The sequence below is a fragment of the Cheilinus undulatus genome, linkage group 17 (assembly GCF_018320785.1).
Source record: "Cheilinus undulatus linkage group 17, ASM1832078v1, whole genome shotgun sequence".
Classification (NCBI taxonomy): domain Eukaryota; kingdom Metazoa; phylum Chordata; class Actinopteri; order Labriformes; family Labridae; genus Cheilinus; species Cheilinus undulatus.
In genome coordinates, this window is record NC_054881.1 from 984,216 (window position 1) to 1,008,660 (window position 24,445).

A 24,445-nucleotide genomic window follows, 5' to 3' on the forward strand; every position below is an offset into this window, starting at 1 on the left:
TTAAATGGCAGAGGATGGAATGTTTGATAAGCTTTGATGGCATCAACTTTAAATGACAAGGATGGAATGTTTTATACACTTTGATGGCATCAACTTTAAATGGCAGAGGATGGAATGTTTTATACACTTTGATGGCATCAACTTTAAATGGCAGAGGATGGAATGTTTGATATGCCTTGATGGCATCAACTTTAAATGACAAGGATGGAATGTTTTATAAGCTTTGATGGCATCACTTTTAAAGGCAGAGGATGGAATGTTTTATAAGCTTTGATGGTATCAACTTTAAATGGCAAGGATGGAGTGTTTTATATGCTTTGATGGCATCAACTTTAAATGACAAGGATGTAATGTTTTATACACTTTGATGGCATCAGCTTTAGAGGATGGAATGTTTTATACACTTTGATGGTGTCAACTTTAAATGGAAAGGATGGAGTGTTTTATATGCTTTGATGGTATCAACTTTAAATGGCAAGGATGCAATGTTTTATAAACTTTGATGGCATCAACTTTAAATGGCAGAGGATGGAATGTTTTATACACTTTGATGGCATCAACTTTAAATGGCAGAGGATGGAGTGTTTTATACACTTTGATGGCATCAACTTTAAATGGAAGAGGATGGAATGTTTGATAAGCTTTGATGGCATCTACTTTAAATGGCAGAGGATGGAATGTTTTATACACTTTGATGGCATCAACTTTAAATGGCAGAGGAGGGAATGTTTCATACACTTTGATGGCATCAACTTTAAATGGCAGAGGATGGAATGTTTTATACGCTTTGATGGCATCAACTTTAAATGGCAGAGAATGGAATGTTTTATAAGCTTTGATGGCATCAACTTTAAATGGCAGAGGATGGAATGTTTTTATACACTTTGATGGTATCAACTTTAAATGGCAAGGACTGAATGTTTTATACGCTTTGATGGCATCAACTTTAAATGGCAGAGGATGCAATGTTTTATAATCTTTGATGGTATCAACCTTTAATGGCAAGGATGGAGTGTTTTATATGCTTTGATGGCATCAACTTTAAATGACAAGGATGTAATGTTTTATACACTTTGATGGCATCAGCTCTAGAGGATGGAATGTTTGATAAGCTTTGATGGTGTCAACTTTAAATGGAAAGGATGGAGTGTTTTATATGCTTTGATGGTATCAACTTTAAATGGCAAGGATGCAATGTTTTATAAACTTTGATGGCATCAACTTTAAATGGCAGAGGATGGAATGTTTTATACACTTTGATGGCATCAACTTTAAATGGCAGAGGATGGAATGTTTTATACACTTTGATGGCATCAACTTTAAATGGAAGAGGATGGAATAATTGATAAGCTTTGATGGCATCTAATTTAAATGGCAGAGGATGGAATGTTTTATACACTTTGATGGCATCAACTTTAAATGGCAGAGGAGGGAATGTTTCATACACTTTGATGGCATCAACTTTAAATGGCAGAGGATGGAATGTTTTATACGCTTTGATGGCATCAACTTTAAATGGCAGAGGATGGAATGTTTTATAAGCTTTGATGGCATCAACTTTAAATGGCAGAGGATGGAATGTTTTATACACTTTGATGGCATCAACTTAAAATGGCAGAGGATGTAATGTTTTATACACTTTGATGGCATCAACTTTAAATGGCAGAGGATGGAATGTTTTATACGCTTTGATGGCATCAACTTTAAATGGCAGAGGAGGGAATGTTTTATACACTTTGATGGCATCAACTTTAAATGGCAAGGATGGAGTGTTTTATATGCCTTGATGGCATCAACTTTAAATGACAAGGATGTAATGTTTTATACACTTTGATGGCATCAGCTTTAGAGGACGGAATGTTTTATACACTTTGTTGGTGTAAACTTTAAATGGCAAGGATGGAATGTTTTATATGCTTTGATGGTATCAACTTTAAATGGCAAGGATGCAATGTTTTATAAACTTTGATGGCATCAACTTAAAATGGCAGAGGATGGAATGTTTTATGCGTTTTGATGGCATCAACTTTAAATGGCAGAGGATGGAATGTTTTATATGCTTTGATGGCATCAACTTTAAATGGCAGAGGATGGAATGTTTTATAAACTTTGATGATGTCAACTTTAAATGGCAAGGATGGAGTGTTTTATATGCTTTGATGGCATCAACTTTAAATGACAAGGATGTAATATTTTATACACTTTGATGGCATCAGCTTTAGAGGTTTTAATGTTTTATACACTTTGATGGCATCAACTTTAGATGGCAAGGGTGAAATGATTGATACGCTTTGATGGTATCAACTTTAAATGGCAGAGGATGGAATGTTTTATAAGCGTTGATGGTATCAACTTTAAATGACAAGTATGTAATGTTTTATACACTTTGATGGCATCAACTTTAAATGGCAAGGATGGAATGTTTTAGAAACTTTGATGGTGTCAACTTTAAATGGCAAAGATGGAGTGTTTTATATGCTTTGATGGCATCAACTTTAAATGGAAGAGGATTGAATGTTTGATAAGCTTTGATGGCATCAACTTTAAATGGCAGAGGATGGAATGTTTTTATATGCTTTGATGGCATCAACTTTAAATGACAAGGATGTAATGTTTTATACACTTTGATGGCATCAGCTTTAGAGGATGGAATGTTTGATAAGCTTTGATGGTGTCAACTTTAAATGGAAAGGATGGAGTGTTTTATATGCTTTGATGGCATCAACTTTAAATGGCAAGGATGCAATGTTTTATACACTTTGATGGCATCAACTTTAAATGGCAGAGGATGGAATGTTTTATATGCTTTGATGGCATCAACTTTAAATGGCAGAGGATGGAATGTTTTATATGTTTTGATGGCATCAACTTTAGATGGCAAGGGTGGAATGATTGATACGCTTTGATGGTATCAACTTTAAATGGCAGAGGATGGAATGTTTGATAAGCTTTGATGGCATCAACTTTAAATGACAAGGATGGAATGTTTTATACACTTTGATGGCATCAACTTTAAATGGCAGAGGATGGAATGTTTTATACACTTTGATGGCATCAACTTTAAATGGCAGAGGATGGAATGTTTGATATGCCTTGATGGCATCAACTTTAAATGACAAGGATGTAATGTTTTTTACACTTTGATGGCATCAACTCTAAATGGCAGAGGATGGAATGTTTTATACGCTTTGATGGTTTCAACTTTAAATGGCAGAGGATGGAATGTTTTATAAGCTTTGATGGTTTCAACTTTAAATGGCAGAGGATGGAATGTTTTATAAGCTTTGATGGTTTCAACTTTTAATGGCAGAGGATGGAATGTTTTATACACTTTGATGGCATCAACTTTAAATGGCAGAGGATGGAATGTTTTATGCACTTTGATGGCATCAACTTTAAATGGCAGAGGATGGAATGTTTGATAAGCTTTGATGGTTTCAACTTTAAATGGCAGAGGATGGAATGTTTTATATGCTTTGATGGATTTTGTATAAGTGGGTGGAGCTTGTTGGGACTCTGGCTCCATTTTTGGGACAGACAGACACCATGAGGGAATGTTGTGGGTGTATTAGTGTTCTAATGATGACAGATGAAGGATGCTGATCCTTTCAAAAACTCGTCTGTTTTAGTTTGAAGGTGCCGGCTCAGCATAATCATTCCTTCCCTCCTTCCTCTTCAGTTCCTCCTCCACCACAAAGCCATGATCATCCAGCGCAGCGTTCGCGGCTGGCTGGCGAGAAAGAAGTTCCGGCGAGCGCGTGACGCCGCCATCATCATCCAGTGTGCGTTCAGACGGATGCGGGCGAAGAAGCAGCTGAAGCAGCTGAAGATCGAAGCTCGCTCCGCCCAGCACCTGAAGAAGCTGAACACGGGGATGGAGAACAAGATCGTACAGCTGCAGAGGAAGATGGACGACCAGGTAAAAACCCACGCATCCAGAAAAAGTCTAGAATCCCTTATACAACCCCAGTTCCAAAAAGTTGGAACGCTGTGTAAACCGTAAATAAAAACAGCAGTCATTGGCCTAGCTGCTGAAATGTGGTCTGCTAAATCCACCGCTCCTTACTCAACACTGTTACTCTCATTCTGATCTTTGAATGTCGGCTCTCACCCTAACCCCTGTTTCCTCTCCTGACGCCTGTTTCTGCCTTTTCAGAGCAAAGAGTTACGCAGTCAGAATGACCAGCTGCTGCAGCAGAACACCAACCTGGGGTCAGAGGTCAACAAGCTGCAGAAACAGCTGGAGCACATGAAGAGTCAGCAGGGAGATGGCGGCCAGCAGCTGTTGTCCCTGCAGGAGGAGCTGGAGAGGCTTAGGGAGGCTCTGCAGGAGGCCAACGCCGAGAGGAAGAGGATGGAGGAGGAGCACGGCTCGGAGAAACTCACGCTACAACAGGTCAGAGAGCAGAGGAGGAGAGGTTAGATGTTTGATGGTCAGTGTGTTTCTGTTAGAACAAAAACAGCCACGACTACATCCCGGCGAGCATTCAACCACAGATCCTAGGACCGGTTTCTGACCCTGCAGGAGTGTTCACATCTGATCTCTGCCAGATCAACAAGATCCAGCGACCTTCAGACTCCTGTCCTAACTTTAATGAAAACCTGTTTTATTTTCTCTCAGAGGGTGGAGGAGCTGGAGGCAGAGAACGGTCTGCTGAAGAGTGAGAAGGAGGATCTGAACCAGAGGATCCTGCAGATCTCACAGAGCTCTGAAGGTGAGAGAGAACTGTGAACCACAACCATGAAGAGTTCATTTCTATTATATTTATGTCTTATTCATGTGACTGAAGCTGGACTAACCTTACTGCAGACACAGCCTTTTAGCACACTGTCACATAAACACCAGTATGTTTCTGATCCAGTAGATGGCAGCGGTGTGTCCCAGAAGGAGGCGTCTCTGCAGAGCGAGCTGGATGCAGAACGCCAGCGCTACCAGAACCTTCTGAAAGAGTTCTCCAGAGTGGAGCAGAGATACGACAACTTGAAGGAGGAGATGTCTCTGAGCAAGGTGGAACTAACTCCACCTCATAGCCACATGTTTAACCTATCATAACCTCGCATTTGAATATTAACCCCGCCCCTTCCTGCTCCAGTTCCAGCCGGGCCACAGGAGGAACCCGTCCAATCAGAGCAGCCTGGAGTCGGACTCTAACTACCCGTCCATCTCCACCTCAGAGGTGGGAGACACCGAGGACTCCATCCAGCTGGTGGAGGTGAGTCAGAGAGGAGGGAGGGATGGAGGCGGGGTCATAAGGGGGCAGGGCTGACCTGTGTGTCTCTACCTGAGCAGGAGATGGGCGTGGAGAAGGCAGCCATGGACATCAGCCTGTTCATGAAGCTGCAGAAGAGAGTGAGAGAGCTGGAGACGGAGAGGAAGAGGCTGCAGCTCAGCGTGGAGAAGATGGAAGAGCTCAACAGGCGCAAGGTCTTCACCTTCACATTCATATTTACGCACAGATTCACCTTCACATTCATATTTACACACAGATTCACCTTCACATTCACATTTACGCACAGATTCACCTTCACATTCATATTTACGCACAGATTCACCTTCACATTCATATTTACACACAGATTCACCTTCACATTCACATTTACGCACAGATTCACCTTCACATTCATATTTACGCACAGATTCACCTTCACATTCATATTTACGCACAGATTCACCTTCACATTCATATTTACACACAGATTCACCTTCACATTCATATTTACGCACAGATTCACCTTCACATTCATATTTACGCACAGATTCACCTTCACATTCACATTTACGCACAGATTCACCTTCACATTCACATTTACGCACAGATTCACCTTCACATTCACATTTACGCACAGATTCACCTTCACATTCACATTTACGCACAGATTCACCTTCACATTCATATTTACGCACAGATTCACCTTCACATTCACATTTACGCACAGATTCACCTTCACATTCATATTTACGCACAGATTCACCTTCACATTCATATTTACGCACAGATTCACCTTCACATTCATATTTACGCACAGATTCACCTTCACATTCACATTTACGCACAGATTCACCTTCACATTCATATTTACGCACAGATTCACCTTCACATTCATATTTACACACAGATTCACCTTCACATTCACATTTACGCTCAGAATCAACCTGCTGGTTCATTTTTCTGATAACAGTGGATGATCCAGGCTGAATATGACTTCAATATTTATTCATGAAGATCCTCTGACGTCAGAGTTTGCTGCGCTGCAGTAACAGGATAGATGACGTCTGTGATGTTCTCAGATTAGAGACATTTCTACTGAAAGCATGAAGGATCTGCAGACAGCAGCAGTGGAATCACATCCAACAGTACCACATCATGCATGTGGAGTTTCATCATGTAGCCGATCCTCCACATACTGTTGTAAATCATAGACTGTGTTTTGCATGAAATACACGGCTAAATAATCCTGATATAAGATCAGGCACGGTGGAAGCAGAGCAGAAGGGCTGTGTGTGTTCAGAGAGCAGAGGTCATATATGTCAGAGCTTAAATTTATAAAAAACAGCCACAGGGACCGCAGAAACAGAATTACCACCTTAAATCAGAGATGCTCACTCACAGGATCAGAATCACCTGGAGCTCTGTGAGCTGAAGTTTGGTCGGTAATTTGACCTGGAAGTTTTCTCCACAATGACAGCCATGGTGGAGATTTTTGGGGGATTAAAAACACAGACATGATTTTCACAGATTACCAGAGGTCCCTAGGTAATACTACCTGTGGCTAAAGTTTCTAGAAATCTAGATGTGTTTATCCTGTAACATAATCCTGCATGATGAGAGTAAAAGTTGTTCAGGAGAGTGGGGCACAGGTGGTCTAGTGGTTTAAGGCGCACCCTCATGTACGCGGGCGGCCCGGGTTCAAATCCAGCCTGAGGCCCCTTACCTCATGTCTCTCCCCCACTCTCGTCCCTGTTTCCGACTCTGTCCACTGTCCTCCTCTATCAAATAAAGGCACAAAAATGCCCAAAATAAATCTTAAAAAAAAAAAGTAGTTCAGGAGAGGAAAACCGGCCCAATATGTCAGGACTGAAATAGTTTTTTAACAGTTACATTTCTGTTATTTAATGATCTAATATCAAGAACAGCCACCTAAAAATACTCAGATCTTCAGTCAGATCCTAAAATAACTCAGACAGTAAAACACTAAAGTCCAGCTTTGCCCATTTTAACTGTTAAAAATCATTTCTAATGTCTTTATCAATAATAACACCAACGTTGTAAATATCCACAAAACCCCTAACATTACCAGAGCCCTTAGAAAGAAATCACAACTTTGTCAAAGTACATTTGACGAATCCAAACATTAACAACATCCAACACATAAATCCCAGAGTTGTCACTGTTCAAAACTTAAATCAGAGGTTACAATCCCAACTTTCCCCATGCTAGACCCACAAACTGAAGCAGTGCAAAGACTTAAAGTGAATAAACAGTGCTGCTAATGAGCACAGTAATCAGTAAGTCCTAATGAAGCCAGTGTCCTTTAAATAAATCACAACAGAGTCCACAAATCCAAACACTGTCAAAACAGAGCTACAAACTCTGCAAACATCCACAGGTAGAACCTCTCTGCAGACTAACCTTTCCTGCCACGGTCGGTCGGTTGTTTCTGGTGTTTTCTGTCTGACTGATAGAAGAGCCCTGTTAGAGTTAAATCTGTCTTTTATTTCAGAGCTCTGAGTCCAAGAGTCCCATCACGGAGCAGGAGAACGCAGATCTGGCCTACAACAACCTAAAGGTTGGTTCTCACTGTCCCAGGTTTGGCAGTTTCAGATCCAGATCCAGGTCTAGGTCTCTGACCTCAGCCCTGAAGTCTTAACCGTGGTGTGGTTGTTCTGCAGAGGCAGGAGCTGGAAACGGAGAACAAGAAGCTGAAGAACGACCTGAACGAGCTGAGGAAGACGGTCGCCGAGCGGGCGTCTCAGAACAACTCGTCCAATGAGCTGCAGGACAGCTACAACCTGCTGCTGAGTCAGCTCAAATCGGCCAATGAGGAGCTGGACGCCCGTAAGGAGGAGGTGCTTATCCTGAGGACGCAGATCGTCAGCACGGCCCAGCTGCTGGAGAAGAACGACCAGATGGTGAGTGTGACGCTTCCTGTTAGTGTTTATTATTCAGGTTTATTCAACCAGCGAATCAGAGCTGCCCCTACAGGACGAGTCAAAACTTTATTTAAACCACAAACGGACGCTACATCATTTATGTCAAGACCTCAGGAGGAAAACTGACATTTGAAGGCCAAAGTCCCACTAAACCACAGATGATGAAAACCCGGAGCATTAGAGGGTTAAAGCGTAGGATGAGGATCTTTAACTGGAGCTTTGGGAGGGTTCCAGTTTTAACAACATCCTCATCCTAACAAGGAAATAGATTCCAGCTCTACAGGTCAAAGAGGCGGGAAGAACGGTCTTGATTTATTAGACAGAGCTAGATATTCACAGACGACTCCACACTGAACATGATAGATATGTGCTGATATGCTACAGTACGCTCTAATGAGACACCGTCCAGCAGAATAGCTGATAGACAGAGATAGATCACAGTCTCAGACACGCTGGTTGACCTTTCCTATGGTAAATAATTATTCAACATGGCAGATATTACTGTCATGGAAACTAAAAGGGTCAGGCTTTTATTTTGAAAGGGTTGTTATGTTTCAGTAAATTCTGAGTGGCTGTGTCACTGTTTCAGCAGGACGGGAATAAAGCTCCAGAGGTGAATGACAGTAAGGATCCTGTGGACAAAGAGGAGGCGGCCAAAGCCTACCACGGCCTGTGTGAGGCTAAAAAGTAAGTCACATGACCATCAGCTGTTCACAACAAGAACCCAGGTACTGACACACTTACACTTCCTGTTTGTGAGTGTTCTAACTCTGTGTGCTCTTTCTCGCTCTCTGCTCCTCTTCCTCCTCTATCTCCTCTTCCTTTACTTCCTCATCCTCCTCTTTTTCTTCCTTTTCCTCCTCTGCTTCATCTTTGCCCTTCCTCCTCCTCCTCTTCTTCCTCCTTCTCCTCTTCCTCCCCTTGCTTCTCTTCCTCCTCCTCCTCCTCCTCCTCCTCCTCTTCCTCCCCTTGCTTCTCCTCCTCCTCCTCCTCCTCTTCCTCCCCTTGCTTCTCTTCCTCCTCCTCCTCCTCTTCCTCCCCTTGCTTCTCTTCCTCCTCCTCCTCCTCTTCCTCCCCTTGCTTCTCTTCCTCCTCCTCCTCCTCTTCCTCCTCCTCCTCCTCCTCCTCCTCCTCTTCCTCCCCTTGCTTCTCTTCCTCCTCCTCCTCCTCTTCCTCCCCTTGCTTCTCTTCCTCCTCCTCTTCCTCCTCCTCCTCCTCTTCCTCCCCTTGCTTCTCTTCCTCCTCCTCCTCCTCTTCTTCCTCCTCCTCCTCCTCCTCCTCTTCCTCCCCTTGCTTCTCGTCCTCCTCCTCCTCGTCTTCCTCCTCCTCCTCCTCCTCCTCTTCCTCCTTTGCTTCTCTCCTCCTCCTCCTCCTCTTCCCCCCTTGCTTCTCTTCCTCCTCCTCCTCCTCTTCCCCCTTGCTTCTCTTCCTCCTCTTCCTCCTCCTCCTCTTCCTCCTTCTCATCTTCCTCCTCTTCCTCCTCATCCTCCTCCTCCTCCTCTCTCCTCCTCCCCTTGCTTCTCTTCCTCCTCCTCCTCCTCTTCCTCCCCTTGCTTCTCTTCCTCCTCCTCCTCCTCTTCCTCCACCTCCTCCTCTTCCTCCACTTGCTTCTCAACCTCCTCATCCTCCTCCTCCGAATCCTCCCCCTGCTTCTCGTCCGCCTCCTCCGCCTCCTCCTCTTCCTCCCTCTCCTCCTCCCCCTCCTCCTCCTCCTCTTCCTCCCCTTGCTTCTCTTCCTCCTCCTCCTCCTCTTCCTCCCCTTGCTTCTCTTCCTCCTCCTCCTCCTCCTCCTCTTCCTCCCCTTGCTTCTCTTCCTCCTCCTCCTCCTCTTCCTCCTCCTCCTCCTCTTCCTCCCCTTGCTTCTCTTCCTCCTCCTCCTCCTCCTCCTCTTCCTCCCCTTGCTTCTCTTCTCTCCTCCTCCTCCTCCTCCTCCTCCTCCTCCTCCTCCTCCTCCTCCTCCTCCTCGTCGTCCTCGTCCTCCTCCTCCTCCTCCTCCTCCTCCTCCTCCTCCTCCGCGTCCTGCTCCTCCTCCTCCTCCTCCTCCTCCTCCGCGTGCTCCTCGTCCTGCTCCTCCTCCTCCTCCTCCTCCTCTTCCTCCCCTTTCTCCTCGTCCTCCTCCTCCTCCTCCTCCTCTTCCCTCCTTGCTTCTCTTCCTCCTCCTCCTCTTCCTCCTCCTCCTCCTCTTCCTCCCCTTGCTTCTCTTCCTCCTCCTCCTCCTCTTCTTCCTCCTCCTCCTCCTCCTCCTCTTCCTCCCCTTGCTTCTCTTCCTCCTCCTCCTCTTCTTCCTCCTCCTCCTCCTCCTCCTCTTCCCCCCCTTGCTTCTCTTCCTCCTCCTCTTCTTCCTCCCCTTGCTTCTCTTCCTCCTCCTCCTCCTCCTCCTCATCTTCCTCCCCTTGCTTCTCTTCCTCCTCATCCTCCTCCACCTCTTCTTCCTCCTCCTCCTCCTCCTCCTCTTCCTCCCCTTGCTTCTCTTCCTCCTCCTCCTCTTCCTCCCCTTGCTTCTCTTCCTCCTCCTCCTCCTCTTCCCCCCCTTGCTTCTCTTCCTCCTCCTCCTCCTCCTCTTCCTCCCCTTGCTTCTCTTCCTCCTCCTCCTCCTCTTCCTCCCCTTGCTTCTCTTCCTCCTCCTCCTCCTCCTCCTCTTCCTCCCCTTGCTTCTCTTCCTCCTCCTCCTCCTCTTCCTCCTCCTCCTCCTCCTCCTCCTCCTCTTCCTCCCCTTGCTTCTCTTCCTCCTCCTCCTCCTCTTCCTCCCCTTGCTTCTCTTCCTCCTCCTCCTCTTCCTCCCTGTGCTGCTCTTCCTCCTCCTCCTCCTCTTCCACCCCTTGCTTCTCTTCCTCCTCCTCCTCCTCTTCCCCCCCTTGCTTCTCTTCCTCCTCCTCCTCCTCCTCCTCTTCCTCCCCTTGCTTCTCTTCCTCCTCCTCCTCCTCTTCCTCCTCCTCCTCCTCTTCCTCCCCTTGCTTCTCTTCCTCCTCCTCCTCCTCTTCCTCCCCTTGCTTCTCTTCCTCCTCCTCCTCCTCCTCCTCTTCCTCCTTCTCCTCCTCCTCCCCTTGCTTCTCTTCCTCCTCCTCCTCCTCTTCCTCCCCTTGCTTCTCTTCCTCCTCTTCCTCCTCCTCTTCCTCCCCTTGCTTCTCTTCCTCCTCCTCCTCCTCTTCCTAACCTTGCTTCTCTTCCTCCTCCTCCTCCTCTTCCTCCCCTTGCTTCTCTTCCTCCTCCTCCTCCTCTTCCTCTTCCTCCCCTTGCTTCTCTTCCTCCTCCTCTACTCCTCTTCCTCCCTTTGCTTCTCTTCCTCCTCCTCCTCCTCCTCTTCCTCTTCCTCCCCTTGCTTCTCTTCCTCCTCCTCTTCCTCCTCCTCCTCCTCTTCCTCCCCTTGCTTCTCTTCCTCCTCCTCCTCTTCCTCCCCTTGCTTCTCTTCCTCCTTCTCCTCCTCTTCCTCCCCTTGCTTCTCTTCCTCCTCTTCCTCCCTTTGCTTCTCTTCCTCCTCCTCCTCCTCCTCCTCTTCCTCCTCTCCTCCTCCTCCTCTTCATCAGCTGCTCTCAGCAGGACTGCTGCTCTCTGAATGAGGATGGAGAGCTCGCTCTGGCTTACCACGGCCTCAAACAAGTGGCCAGGTCTCTGTTTGCTCACTTCTTCTTCTTCTACTGCTGCTGCTGCTGATCACTTCCTGTCTCCTCGTCTTCCTCTCTCACTAAAACACGGCTCACTGTCAAACATTCTCGTCACTCTCCTGAGGGATGTTCATGAAGCTGAAGCCTGTGCGGCACTATGGGTTGATGCATGCTGGAGGTTTAAAAACACGGCTGATTCTGCTTAAGATCTCCTCAATAAATAAAACTACATTTCCATAAACAACCAGAGGAGTAAAAATAAAACACAACAGAGGAACATAGACAGTAACATGTAGGAGATGTTGCATCAGTCTGTGGAGCACAGCTGTAGTCCTCATCATGTCCAGGTTTTATAAACCTCCTTAGATGTTCCTCATATTTTAATATTTGGTTAAATCCGTGGTCACTAACCACCTCCGTGTCCCGTCAGGCTGCTGGAGGCTCAGCTGCAGACTCAGGCTCGGCAGCACAAAGACGAGCTGGAGGCTCTGCACACGCAGATCGAGCTGCTGAGAGACGACATCGAGAAGAAGCAGGAGATCATCAACTACACCTCCTCGCTCTCACCTGAGGCCAAGGTGGAGTACAGCGTCCAGCAGGAGATCACCAGACTGACCAACGACAACCTGGTGAGAGGGACGGCTGGTTTTTCATCATCATCATCATCATCATCATCAGCAGCAGCAGCAGCAGCAGCAGCTTTATTAGCAGACATAGAAGCCCATAAAAAACAATAACAAATACATAAAAACATGGATTGCAAGGAACACAGCTGGTTTTTATGAACACAGCTGGTTTTCATGAACACAGCTGGTTTTCATGAACACAGCTGGTTTTTATGAACACAGCGGGTTTTTATGAACACAGCTGGTTTTTATGAACACAGCTGGTTTTCATAAACACAGCTGGTTTTTATGAACACAGCTGGTTTTTATGATCACAGCTGGTTTTTATGATCACAGCTGGTTTTCATGAACACAGCTGGTTTTCATAAACACAGCGGGTTTTTATGAACACAGCTGGTTTTTATGAACACAGCTGGTTTTCATGAACACAGCTGGTTTTATGAACACAGCTGGTTTTCATAAACACAGCGGGTTTTTATGAACACAGCTGGTTTTTATGAACACAGCTGGTTTTTATGAACACAGCTGGTTTTCATAATCACAGCTGGTTTTATGAACACAGCTGGTTTTCATAATCACAGCTGGTTTTATGATCACAGCTGGTTTTCATAATCACAGCTGGTTTTATGATCACAGCTGGTTTTCATAATCACAGCTGGTTTTATGATCACAGCTGGTTTTCATAATCACAGCTGGTTTTATGATCACAGGGTTCAGGATGTGAAGAAAGACGTGGTTGATAATTTAAAGATTTCAGATTACTGTTTAAATGTTCAAACATCTGTAGAAAACTTTGTGTGTCATGTTTTTATTTTTGATGGGCTGTATGAAGGTGCTCTGTTGCAGCTTTCTGCCCCCTGGTGGATGGTCTGTGCACTGCATGTATTTAGTGTTTTCAACCAGTTTCATTAAGAAAATCAATAGCACAGTCAAATATATGAATTTACTTGGGGCCGCATTGAGTGAAGTGGAGAGCCACATGTGGTCCCTGGGCCACCAGTTGCCCAACCCAGTGCAGATATAATGAGCCTCAATGACTAACAAATGGAACTGAGCTCTGTTCAGCTTCTGAAACGCTGAAAAACTTTCTGGATTTTCAACAAAACTGTCAGGATACCCTCAGCACTCTGCTAACAGTGATAACCTAAGACATCCTCTAAGATGGTTTAAACTCAGTCCTCCTGGACCACCAAACCCTCAGCTCTGACATGCTTCTGTGTTTCTGTTGACCAGGATCTGAAGGAGCTGGTGGAGAAACTGGAGAAGAACGAGAGGAAGCTGAAGAAACAGCTGAGGATCTACATGAAGAAAGTCCAGGAGCTAGAAGGTACCTGTCTGACCGCCTACCTGTCTCTCTCTCTCTCCTTGTACCTGGCTTCCTGTCTCTCTCTCCTCGTACCTGACTTCCTGTCTCTCTCTCTCCTTGTACCTGACTTCCTGTCTCTCTCTCTCCTCGTACCTGACTTCCTGTCTCTCTCTCTCCTTGTACCTGACTTCCTGTCTCTCTCTCTCTCCTCGTCCCTGAATTCCTGTCTCTCTCTCCTCGTCCCTCACTCTCTGTCTCTCTCTTCATCCCTGACTTCCTCTTTCTATCTCTCTCCTCTTACCTGATCCTGTTTTTCTCCTCTTGTCCCTCACTCTCTGTCTCTCTCTCTCCTCGTCCCCAAATTCCTGTCTCTCTCTCTCCTCGTCCCCAAATTCCTGTCTCTTTCTCTCTTCGTCCCTGACTTTTTGTCTCTCTTTCCTTGTCCCTGATCCTTTCTCTCTCTCTCCTTGTCCCTGATCCTGTCTCTGTCTCTCCTCGTCCCTGACTTTTCTCTCTCTCCCTCTCTTTAGCAGCAGCAGCGGCGGCTCAGTCCAGCAGAAGGCCGGAGCTGAGTCGTCAGGTGACGGTCCAGAGGAAGGAGAAGGACTTCGAGGGGATGTTGGAGTACTACAAAGAGGACGAGGCTCTATTGCTCAAAACACTCATCACAGGTGAGACCAGGACTATGGAGGTCCCAGTTGGATCCTACGGTTTAAAGTCTTTGATGTGTAAAGGATGAATGACAGGACCTAAACCAGCGTATTAAACTAGCTATAACCACTCCAGTGTCCTCAGTCTGGTCCTCTCCAGTGTCCTCAGTCTGGTCCTCTCAGTGTCCTCAGTCTGGTCCTCTCCAGTGTCCTCAGTCTGGTCCTCTCCAGTGTCCTCAGTCTGGTCCTCTCAGTGTCCTCAGTCTGGTCCTCTCCAGTCTCCTCAGTCTGGTCCTCTCCAGTCTCCTCAGTCTGGCCCTCTCCAGTGTCCTCAGTCTGGCCCTCTCCATGCCTCATGCTGTCATTGTGGTTTTCATGTGTTCATCAGGTTCTTGTGCTCTTCTCCTTTTCAGACATCAGGCCCAACATGGTGTCGGCCACGGTCCCGTGTCTTCCTGCTTACATCCTCTTTATGTGTATCCGTCACGCCGACTACATCAACGACGACCAGAAGGTGGAGTCTCTGCTCACCTCCACCATCAACGCCATCAAGAAGGTCCTGAAGGTGAGAGAGCCAGCACGCCGCAGCCTCGCTGTCAGAGTATCTTCATTTAAAAGTTCAGAGAGTTAAAGGTTTACATTTCATTTCCTGTGCAGAAAAACAACGATGACTTCGAGATGACCTCCTTCTGGTTGGCCAACACCAGCCGCCTGCTGCACTGTCTGAAGCAGTACAGCGGAGACGAGGTGAAGCACGCTGTCACGCCACGGTTTAAGCATTTTAAAATGTTTGATACTGTGAGGCATTTTCATACCACGCCTTACAAAACGACACAGTCTTTGTTTGAATTATTGACAGTATTCAAGAAGACAGGAACCTTTAAAAACCTGCAGAAAATCAGTCATTTTTCTACAAACAACAAAAAATGCTGCAGCAGGCAAAAATCACAGCTCTGACGTCTTCACATAAATACCCATATTAGCATGTTTTTAGCATGTTAGCATGTTGTTAGCATGTTAGCATGTTGTTAGCATGTTAGCATGCTGCAAAACCTGAAGAATAACAGCCAAATCTAAAATCCCATTTTTGCCAACACTCTGCATAAATTCAATTTTCTGTTTCTTCCAGAGCTTAAATCCCAGCGATGCTAATGTGCAACATTCAAGTCTTTTGCAGAAATCACAACTTTGAAAATATAAAGTCTCAGTGTTGCTGATATGTTAAACAAAGTTCCCAAAATTATCCATGTCCAATAAACAAATCTAAAAACCACCAATGTCCACAATAAATTGAAAAGTGCCAATGTCAGGTACACAAATACAAAGACTGATGTGACAAAGATGTAAGTCCAAAGGTTGACAGTGTTTTCAGAAAATCTAGGACAGTTCTGGGGTTTGTTTGCCGTTTCCAGTATTTATAGAAAAAAAGACCCAGTCTGAGAGTTTAGAGCTTCTGCTTTTGTTCCTGTGCAATCAAACAGGTGTCGGGATGTTTCACTGCCTACTCTAAGTTCTGACACTGTAACGCTCCTGTGGTGAATAATAACTCTCAGTCCCGTGTTCTCGCCCTCTCGTCAGGCATTTATGACCCAGAACACGAGCAAACAGAACGAGCACTGTCTGAAGAACTTTGACCTGGCCGAGTACCGGCAGGTTCTCAGCGACCTCTCCATCCAGATCTACCAGCAGCTCATCAAGGTGGCCGAGGGAATCATCCAGCCCATGATCGGTGAGTTATCCTTCACTAAGGAGGTCAAAGGTCATCAGTAAGAGGACTACAGTCTGTTTGTTCACATGTAAAAGACCTGGACCAGAGAATAGCGTTTTTGAATCTTAACATCAGGGCGTGTAACGGTCAGTAATAATCTCTGTAGACGTTTAGACCCGCTCACCTGTGAAACCATTAAAACCACATTTCTGATCCTCCAGCCATCACAGTCAAACATTCATTCATGATATCAGGCTTTTATTCTGAAGGTTTGATTCAGATTTACAGTCTTTCCTGTTTGTCATCAAATGTCAGACATTTGACCATATTTGGTATGAGAGGAAATCACATGATCTTTCCTGGTTAAGGCATTATTGTAACAATTTATAAAAGTTCCTTTTGCTTGGAGTTAATGAAAAATTTTAAATTCTTGTGTTTTATTTTACAAATTTCACTTTTTTACTAACCTGAAATGGCATTTAAAGGGTTAAATTTCTAAAATGTTTCCTGTGGTACAAATATTATAAGCAACGACTTCTACCTTTGACCTTTGACCTCCAAAATCAAATGAGTCCATCATGAGTCAGGCTGCAAAAATATTTAACTGAAATAAAATACATTTAATTCCTCATTATTCTACCAGCATTAATGGTCACTCCTCTCTACTCTGAGCATCGAGCCATACTCTGAGATCCTCTGACTCATCAGCTGATTCTGTTTACGCGCTAGGACCGTTAGCACAGCTGTGAGCTGGTTACTGTCAGCAGATCTAAACACAGATCCACGGAGATAGAGAGGGTTAGTTTAGAAGAAGTCTCTCCTCATCAGGGCTGGAGGATCCTGTCCTCTGATCATAGATCCACAGAGATAGAGAGGGTTAGTTTAGAAGAAGTCTCTCCTCATCACGGCTGGAGGATCCTGTCCTCTGATCATAGATCCACAGAGATAGAGAGGGTTAGTTTAGAAGAAGTCTCTCCTCATCACGGCTGGAGGATCCTGTCCTCTGATCATAGATCCACAGAGATAGAGAGGGTTAGTTTAGAAGAAGTCTCTCCTCATCAGGGCTGGAGGATCCTGTCCTCTGATCATAGATCCACAGAGATAGAGAGGGTTAGTTTAGAAGAAGTCTCTCTCATCACGGCTGGAGGATCCTGTCCTCTGATCATAGATCCACAGAGATAGAGAGGGTTAGTTTAGAAGAAGTCTCTCCTCATCAGGGCTGGAGGATCCTGTCCTCTGATCATAGATCCATCAGAGATAGAGAGGTTAGTTTAGAAGAAGTCTCTCCTCATCACGGCTGAGGATCCTGTCCTCTGATCCCACAGAGAGAGAGAGGTTAGTTTAGAAGAAGTCTCTCCTCATCACGGCTGGAGGATCCTGTCCTCTGATCATAGATCCACAGATGACAGAGAGAGGGTTAGTTTAGAAGAAGTCTCTCCTCATCAGGGCTGGAGGATCCTGTCCTCTGATCATAGATCCACAGAGATAGAGAGGGTTAGTTTAGAAGAAGTCTCTCCTCATCACGGCTGGAGGATCCTGTCCTCTGATCATAGATCCACAGAGATAGAGAGGGTTAGTTTAGAAGAAGTCTCTCCTCATCACGGCTGGAGGATCCTGTCCTCTGATCATAGATCCACAGAGATAGAGAGGGTTAGTTTAGAAGAAGTCTCTCCTCATCACGGCTGGAGGATCCTGTCCTCTGATCATAGATCCACAGAGATAGAGAGGGTTAGTTTAGAAGAAGTCTCTCCTCATCACGGCTGGAGGATCCTGTCCTCTGATCATAGATCCACAGAGATAGAGACATTAAGTTTTTGCAGTGATAGATCACAATTTGAAGAAGAATCACTGAAAAGTCTGAGTTTGCTGATCACTGTTAATCACTGAGTTTTGATGGTATACTGTGATTATTTTCTAAGTTTTGCTAGTTAACTGTGATTAATCACTGAGTGTTGCTAGTTAACTGTGATTAATCACTGAGTTTTGCTAGTTGTCTGCGATTACTCAATGAGTTTTGATGGTTAACCGTGATTAATTGCTGAGTTTTGATAGTTAACTGTTATTAGCTGCTGAATTTTAACAGATAACAGTGATGAATTGCTTAGCATTTATAATTAATCTTGATTAATTGGTGAGTTTGTTTGAGTTCTGTTTTGAATAGAATCATTAGAAGAGAAGAGGAGTTGAGAAGTTCTGAGGTTCTGTTCCTGTCTCCGTGGAACAGAGAGAGGTTTGCTAGTGGAAGTCTCTCTTTTAAATAAATCTCTCAGAGATCACTGGTAACTTTTTTACCAAGTTAACTCTCCATGGTCACTCCCTCACTGCTCTGGATCAGGATTCCTCTTTAAATAAAGTTAAATCACAGACTGGGTTTCAGTGATCCTGCAGATGTCTAACCAGTGTCCATCTGTCTCCAGTGTTTTTGACTGGCATCACCGTCTGTTCTCAGTGCTGCCTCTAGCACCAGCTCCAGTCTACGCTGGAGCTCTGATCCGACAGCTGGCAGGGTCACACGCCCAGCTGGACAGACGTGGGTCATCCCAGCTAAGCTGGAGGTCAGGTCAGTTTCCTGGAGCACGGGCATGCAGCTGAGGTACGCCCACGACGCCACAGGTTAATGACATCAGAGTGACATCACAGGCTGTACCTCTAACCCGTACCTGTCTGCAGGTATAACACCAGTCAGATGGAGGAGTGGCTCCGCGGTAATAACCTGTACCAGAGCAAAGCGGCGGCGTCCCTGGAGCCCATCATTCAGGCTGCTCAGCTGCTGCAGATGAAGAAGAAGACCACTCAGGACGCCGAGGCCATCTGCTCGCTCTGCACCTCCCTCACCACCCAACAGGTGCGTAACCATGGCAACGGATGCACCAGCTGATCCAGACAACACACCAGCCATTATTGAGCTGGATTAAAGTTGTTGATAATGATCTACAGTAGGGCAGTCAAATCATTAATTTTTACAGCACGCGATTAATCACTGAGGTATGATAGTTGACTGTGATAAATCATTGAGGCATGATATTTAACTGTGATTAATCACTGAGGTATGATAGTTAACTCTGATTAATCACTGAGGTTGTATAGTTAATCATGATTAATCACTGAGGTATGATTGTTAACTGTGATTAATCACTGAGGTATGATTGTTAACTGTGATTAATCACTAAGGATTGATAGTTAACTGTGATTAATCACTGAGTTATGATTGTTAACGGTGATTAATCCCTGAGGTTGGATAGTTAACTGTGATTAATAACTAAGTGTTAATAGTTAACTGTGATTAATCAGTAAGGGTTGATGTTAACTGTGATTAATCACTGAGGTATGATAGTTAACTGTGATTAATCACTAAGGGCTGATAGTTAACTGTGATAAATCAGTAAGGGTTGATGTTAACTGTGATTAATCACTGAGGTATGATAGTTATCTGTGATTAATCACTAAGTGTTAATAGTTAACTGTGATTAATCACTGAGGTTTTATAGTTAACTGTAATTAATCGCTTAGGGTTGATAGTTAACTGTGATTAATCACTGAGGTTTTATAGTTACCTGTGATTAATCACTGAGGTTGGTTAGCTAACTGTGATTAATCACTGAGGTTTTATAGTTAACTGTAATTTATTGCTGAGGGTTGATAGTTAACTGTGATTAATCACTGAGGTTTTATAGTTACCTGTGATTAATCACTGAGGTTGGTTAGCTAACTGTGATTAATCACTGAGGTTGATAGTTAACTGATTAATCACTGAGGGTTATTAGTTAACTGTTATTAATCACTGAGGTTTTATAGTTAACTGTAATTAATTGCTGAGGGTTGATAGTTAACTGTGATTAATTACTGAGGTTTTATAGTCAACTGTGATTAATCACTGAGGTTGGTTAGTTAACTGTGATTAATCACTGAGGTTGATAGTCAACTGTGATTAATCACTGAGGTTGATAGTTAACAGTGATTAATCACTGAGATTTTATAGTTGACTGTGATTAATCACTGAGGTTTGATAGTTAACTGTGATTAATCACTGAGGTTGATAGTTAACAGTGATTAATCACTGAGGTTGATAGTTAACTGTAATTAATCACTGAGATTTTATAGTTGACTGTGATTAATCACTGAGGTTTGATAGTTAACTGTGATTAATCACTGAGGTTGATAGTTAACAGTGATTAATCACTGAGGGTTGATAGCTAACTAGATAAATGGCTTAGTTGTGATATTTAATCATGATTTATTGCTAAGTTTTAATAGTTAATTGTGATTAATCACTGAGTTTTCATAGCTAATCGTGATAAATTTCTTAGTTTTTATAGTTTACCATGATTGATTGCTAAGACTTGATGGTTAATTGTGATTAGTTTTTTAAAATAAATTTTGTTTAATCTCAGAGTACTTGATAATTAATCATGATTAATCACATTCTGGACCATAACAATCCAGGATTTTAAACAGCTTTAATGAGTCGTATGGAAGCAGAGTCCTGATTTCTGATCAGTTTGTTTTGGTCTTGCCCTTTCTTTAGTTATTTAAAGGTAAAACAGGCTCATTCTTAAACGTCTACATTCATGTAGAATTAAATGTCTCTAGACTAAATATTTACCTCACTAAGAAGATTGTATTAGCGTGTCAGTGCTGTTTGGATCATTTTGAACAGGCATCTGCACACCAACCATCCCCTTCAGATTTAACCAGATCAATATAACACATCATTAATGACTGGAACCAATCAGTGACGCTGGTATTGATCAGTGCTGTTCTCTGTGTTTCAGATCGTGAAGATCTTGAACCTTTACACGCCTCTGAACGAGTTTGAGGAGAGAGTCACCGTGTCGTTCATCAGGAACATCCAGGTCAGTCCCACACCAACACCGCTTTTTAACTCTTAAGAGCATCGAGCCAGGTCTCTAGGAGAACCTAGATTATTATTATTATTATTAGAATAACCTCAGACCTGGGTCCCAGAGATGATCCTGACAAACGCTCGAGATGAAACCTCCTCACAGCATCTTCTCCATGTGAAATCCTCCAGAGATGAAATGCTGAGAGCTCCAGTGTTTGACCGTGCAGGTCTATAAAGACGACAGAAACTACTCCTGCACATCTCAGTCATGATTAAACAGATATTTAAGTCTTTTAGTGCTAAAGCAGTCCGGGGTTGGTGGTGGGGTCCGTGCTGGTCCATCCAGCTCAGGTGAAGACCCTGACCTGTAGTGAGTTCTCCCATTCTAACCTTCCTGTTCCTGTCTGTGCACAGAACAACCTCCAGGACCGGAATGACCCTCCTCAGCTCCTGGTGGACACCAAGCAGACGTTCCCGGTCCTCTTCCCGTACGCGCCGTCCGCCCTGAGCCTGGAGACGCTGCACATCCCCGCCTCGCTAGGACTGGACTTCCTCATCAGAGTCTGACAGTCGACCTGGACCTGCTCCAGGACAGAAACGGATGAAACCTCAGCCGTGACAAAAACCCTGAGATGCACAAAGACCACCACCCTGATGTCACACGGACTGACAGAGATCAGGACCAGGTTCATCCTCAGTGGACCTGGACCACATGAAACCAAGGACAGAGCAACCACCATCACATCCTGCTTCCTCTTCCTCTTCTTCTTCTTCTTCTTCTGTGAGTGGATTCACATCAGGGACCCAGGCCCAGATCCATTGACCCCAAAGTCTGGTTCATCGGTGAGGTGTTAAGACGAGTGCGGCATACTCTAGCACAGTGAAGAGGTCTTGATTCCCAGTTACTGGTACGTGACACAGCCATGCTTGGGTACGGCGTGGAGTCCTAACCGCCGTCTCTGAGCAGCACGGGTCCGGGTCCTCCTCTGAGCTGTGATTGGACGTGGGCGCAGGACAAGGGTCGATGCTGGGGTCTAAATCATAAAAACATCTACAGTAGCAGGATCCACTCTTCTTCTTCTTCTTTCTTCTTCTTGGCGGTTTCACAGACCAACTCCAGTCCTTCATCATCCTAGGACACAGTCGGACCAGCGCTCCTCCAGCTGAGTCAGTTTAAGGGAAAACTTAAGAACCTGAGCGGCCTGATCCCTGACGTGAATCCTCTTCCTCTGTCTTTTTCTTTTCGTTGCCTTTTTCATTTTATGTCTTTATGTCCAGCTCTGATTTATTTTTATTTTATTTTTGATCATTTTTTAAATGTATTTCTATGTTGAATCTTTTTACAGCGTCCTATTTTTACTCTTCTTCTTTGATTTAAATAATGAAATCCTAAACAATACAATGTGCTGGGTGCTCTGCTGCCCCCTGCTGTCTTCTGGAGGACGGTAAATCTTCATTTGCACTTTGAAAACAGAAACACTGGCCGTGCTGTCTTTATGTTCAGGCATCTTTTAGTGAAGACGAAGATGAAGAACTCACCTGATAATGTTTAATCTCTGAGTGATAAAGATCTATATTTTATAGAACCTGATCTCTACAGCTGTAAATGTTGTCTAAGGAGATGAAGTCACTTCCTGTTTCATCAGTAAATTTAGAAACTTTGTCTTAAAATAAAACGTTTAGGTTGATGATTCCATGTCCTGACCTGCTGACGTCTCCACAGCTCTGGTATTAACAATAAATCTGTTTTTCAGTGAAATCTGACCTTTGATCTTTAGAATCTGAGTTATTCCTCCTGCCCTCTTAAAGCCTGACCTCCTTTATCATCAAACACATCAGGTTAAAACCGTTCCTCAGGTCGCTGCAGTACTTCAGGACCTAGACGGTCCAGAGACATGCTGGTAGGTTCACTGGGGACACTAAAATGCCCGTGGAAGTGAGTGGCTGTGTCTGATGCATGATTCTAAGTTTGATTATCCGTGATTAGAGGCGTGACTCACACAACCACCAGCCAGCGTGATGTCGCTGTTAGTGAGGAGGTAGACCCTCCTAAAGGTTAAATGAACCATGGCTGAAGTTAACTACAGTTAACTAAAGTTAACTAAAGTTAACAGGTTAAAAATAAATCAGCCTCGTCTATCAGACAGTGTTTAATAAAGATCATTCTAGCATCAGTCTAACCCTCGATCTAGAAGCTTCCTGACAGATGATGGGGAGCTTTGTGTGAACATGGAGGCCTCAACATTCCCACAGCGGGCGGGGTGGGGTGGAGCGGGGGGGTCCCACCAGCTGTGTGTGGTTTACCTGTTGCTCAGGTGGCTCTCTGTAGTGTGTGAGAAGTTTAACCAACAGTCAGAGTTTCAGGGATAGATAGAGTTTCTGATAGCACCGTCTCATCTCTTACATCCTGTTGTATCCTGTCATATCAAATGCCAACATTGAGGGCGGGGCTTGTGTCTTAAAAGTGTTGTATGAAGCAGCAGTGACCGTCCTTTAAACCGGGGGTGTTAAACTCAATCATAGAAAGGTCCAGATTCTGAATTAAGGTCTAACCTGAGGGCCTAACAGGGTCCACATTTAACTGTCAACCTCATTTTCACCAGTAGTAAATTATGGGGAAAAAATCAGCACTGATGAAAAAATGATTTAGAGATTTAAAAAGTCCAAATGATGAGTTAAAAGGCTCAAAATCTGACATAAAAGTCAAAAGTATTAGTTCAAAAGGTCAAAACATGAAAAGAGATGTTAAAATAATGCTTTTTAAAAGGCAAAAATATAAAAAAGAATTTCACAATCATGTTTTTAAGGCAAAAATATGACTTAAAATCTAAAAGTGTTAACTTCAAAGGTCAAGATATGAGATAAAGTCCAAATTATGAATTAAAAAGGTCCAGTTATTAGGTAAAAAGTCTAAATTATCACTTGAAAATGATCAAAATATGAAATAAAAGTCCAAATAATAAATTGAAGTCATAATTGTGCAATATAAAATTGAAAATATAAAATTAAAATACAAATGAATTTGTTTTCCCGATTTTCTTTTTATCTGTTTTTTAACAGTTTTTTATGACTGAAGGATATTTGGATTTCAGGACCAGTTATAATAAAAATGTGATATGATCCTGTGGGCCGGATGTAACTGTCCCACGGGCCGGGTTTGGCCCCCGGGCCTTGAGTTTGACACCCCTGCTTAAAGGCAAGTATGGAATGTTTTATAAACTTTAAGATAAACATCATGTATACTACCTTTAAATGGCAAGGATGGAATGTTGTACAGATTTTGAGATTTATGTCATATTTACAGGCAAGGATGGAATGTTGTACAGATTTGAGATTTATGTTATCTTTACAGGCAAGGATGGAACGTTGTACAGATTTTGAGATTTATGTTATCTCTACAGGCAAGGATGGAACGTTGTACAGATTTTGAGATTTATGTTATCTTTACAGGCAAGGATGGAACGTTGTACAGATTTTTAGATTTGTGTTATCTCTACAGGCAAGGATGGAACATTGTACAGATTTTGAGATTTATGTTATCTTTACAGGCAAGGATGG

The 24,445-nt window shown here is 44.0% G+C and overlaps 1 protein-coding gene across 1 annotated transcript in view; it reads left to right on the forward strand.

Annotated features, from left to right (window-relative positions):
* The window catches only part of myo5b (myosin VB), a 61,145-nt gene extending 38,494 nt beyond the window's left edge, over nt 1–22,651 (forward strand). Inside the window, exons 21-40 of the mRNA XM_041811052.1 lie at nt 3,680–3,919; nt 4,157–4,396; nt 4,622–4,715; nt 4,866–5,008; nt 5,094–5,213; nt 5,291–5,425; nt 7,723–7,788; nt 7,892–8,131; nt 8,742–8,839; nt 11,677–11,757; nt 12,185–12,383; nt 13,614–13,707; nt 14,217–14,357; nt 14,750–14,901; nt 14,994–15,083; nt 15,915–16,102; nt 18,494–18,637; nt 18,715–18,889; nt 20,817–20,897; nt 21,302–22,651. Coding sequence (XP_041666986.1) covers nt 3,680–3,919; nt 4,157–4,396; nt 4,622–4,715; nt 4,866–5,008; nt 5,094–5,213; nt 5,291–5,425; nt 7,723–7,788; nt 7,892–8,131; nt 8,742–8,839; nt 11,677–11,757; nt 12,185–12,383; nt 13,614–13,707; nt 14,217–14,357; nt 14,750–14,901; nt 14,994–15,083; nt 15,915–16,102; nt 18,494–18,637; nt 18,715–18,889; nt 20,817–20,897; nt 21,302–21,454 — 2,874 coding nt within the window. The 3' untranslated portion in view covers nt 21,455–22,651. The remainder of the gene's footprint in view (nt 1–3,679; nt 3,920–4,156; nt 4,397–4,621; nt 4,716–4,865; nt 5,009–5,093; nt 5,214–5,290; nt 5,426–7,722; nt 7,789–7,891; nt 8,132–8,741; nt 8,840–11,676; nt 11,758–12,184; nt 12,384–13,613; nt 13,708–14,216; nt 14,358–14,749; nt 14,902–14,993; nt 15,084–15,914; nt 16,103–18,493; nt 18,638–18,714; nt 18,890–20,816; nt 20,898–21,301) is intronic.
* The last annotated feature ends 1,794 nt before the right edge of the window (nt 22,652–24,445 follow it).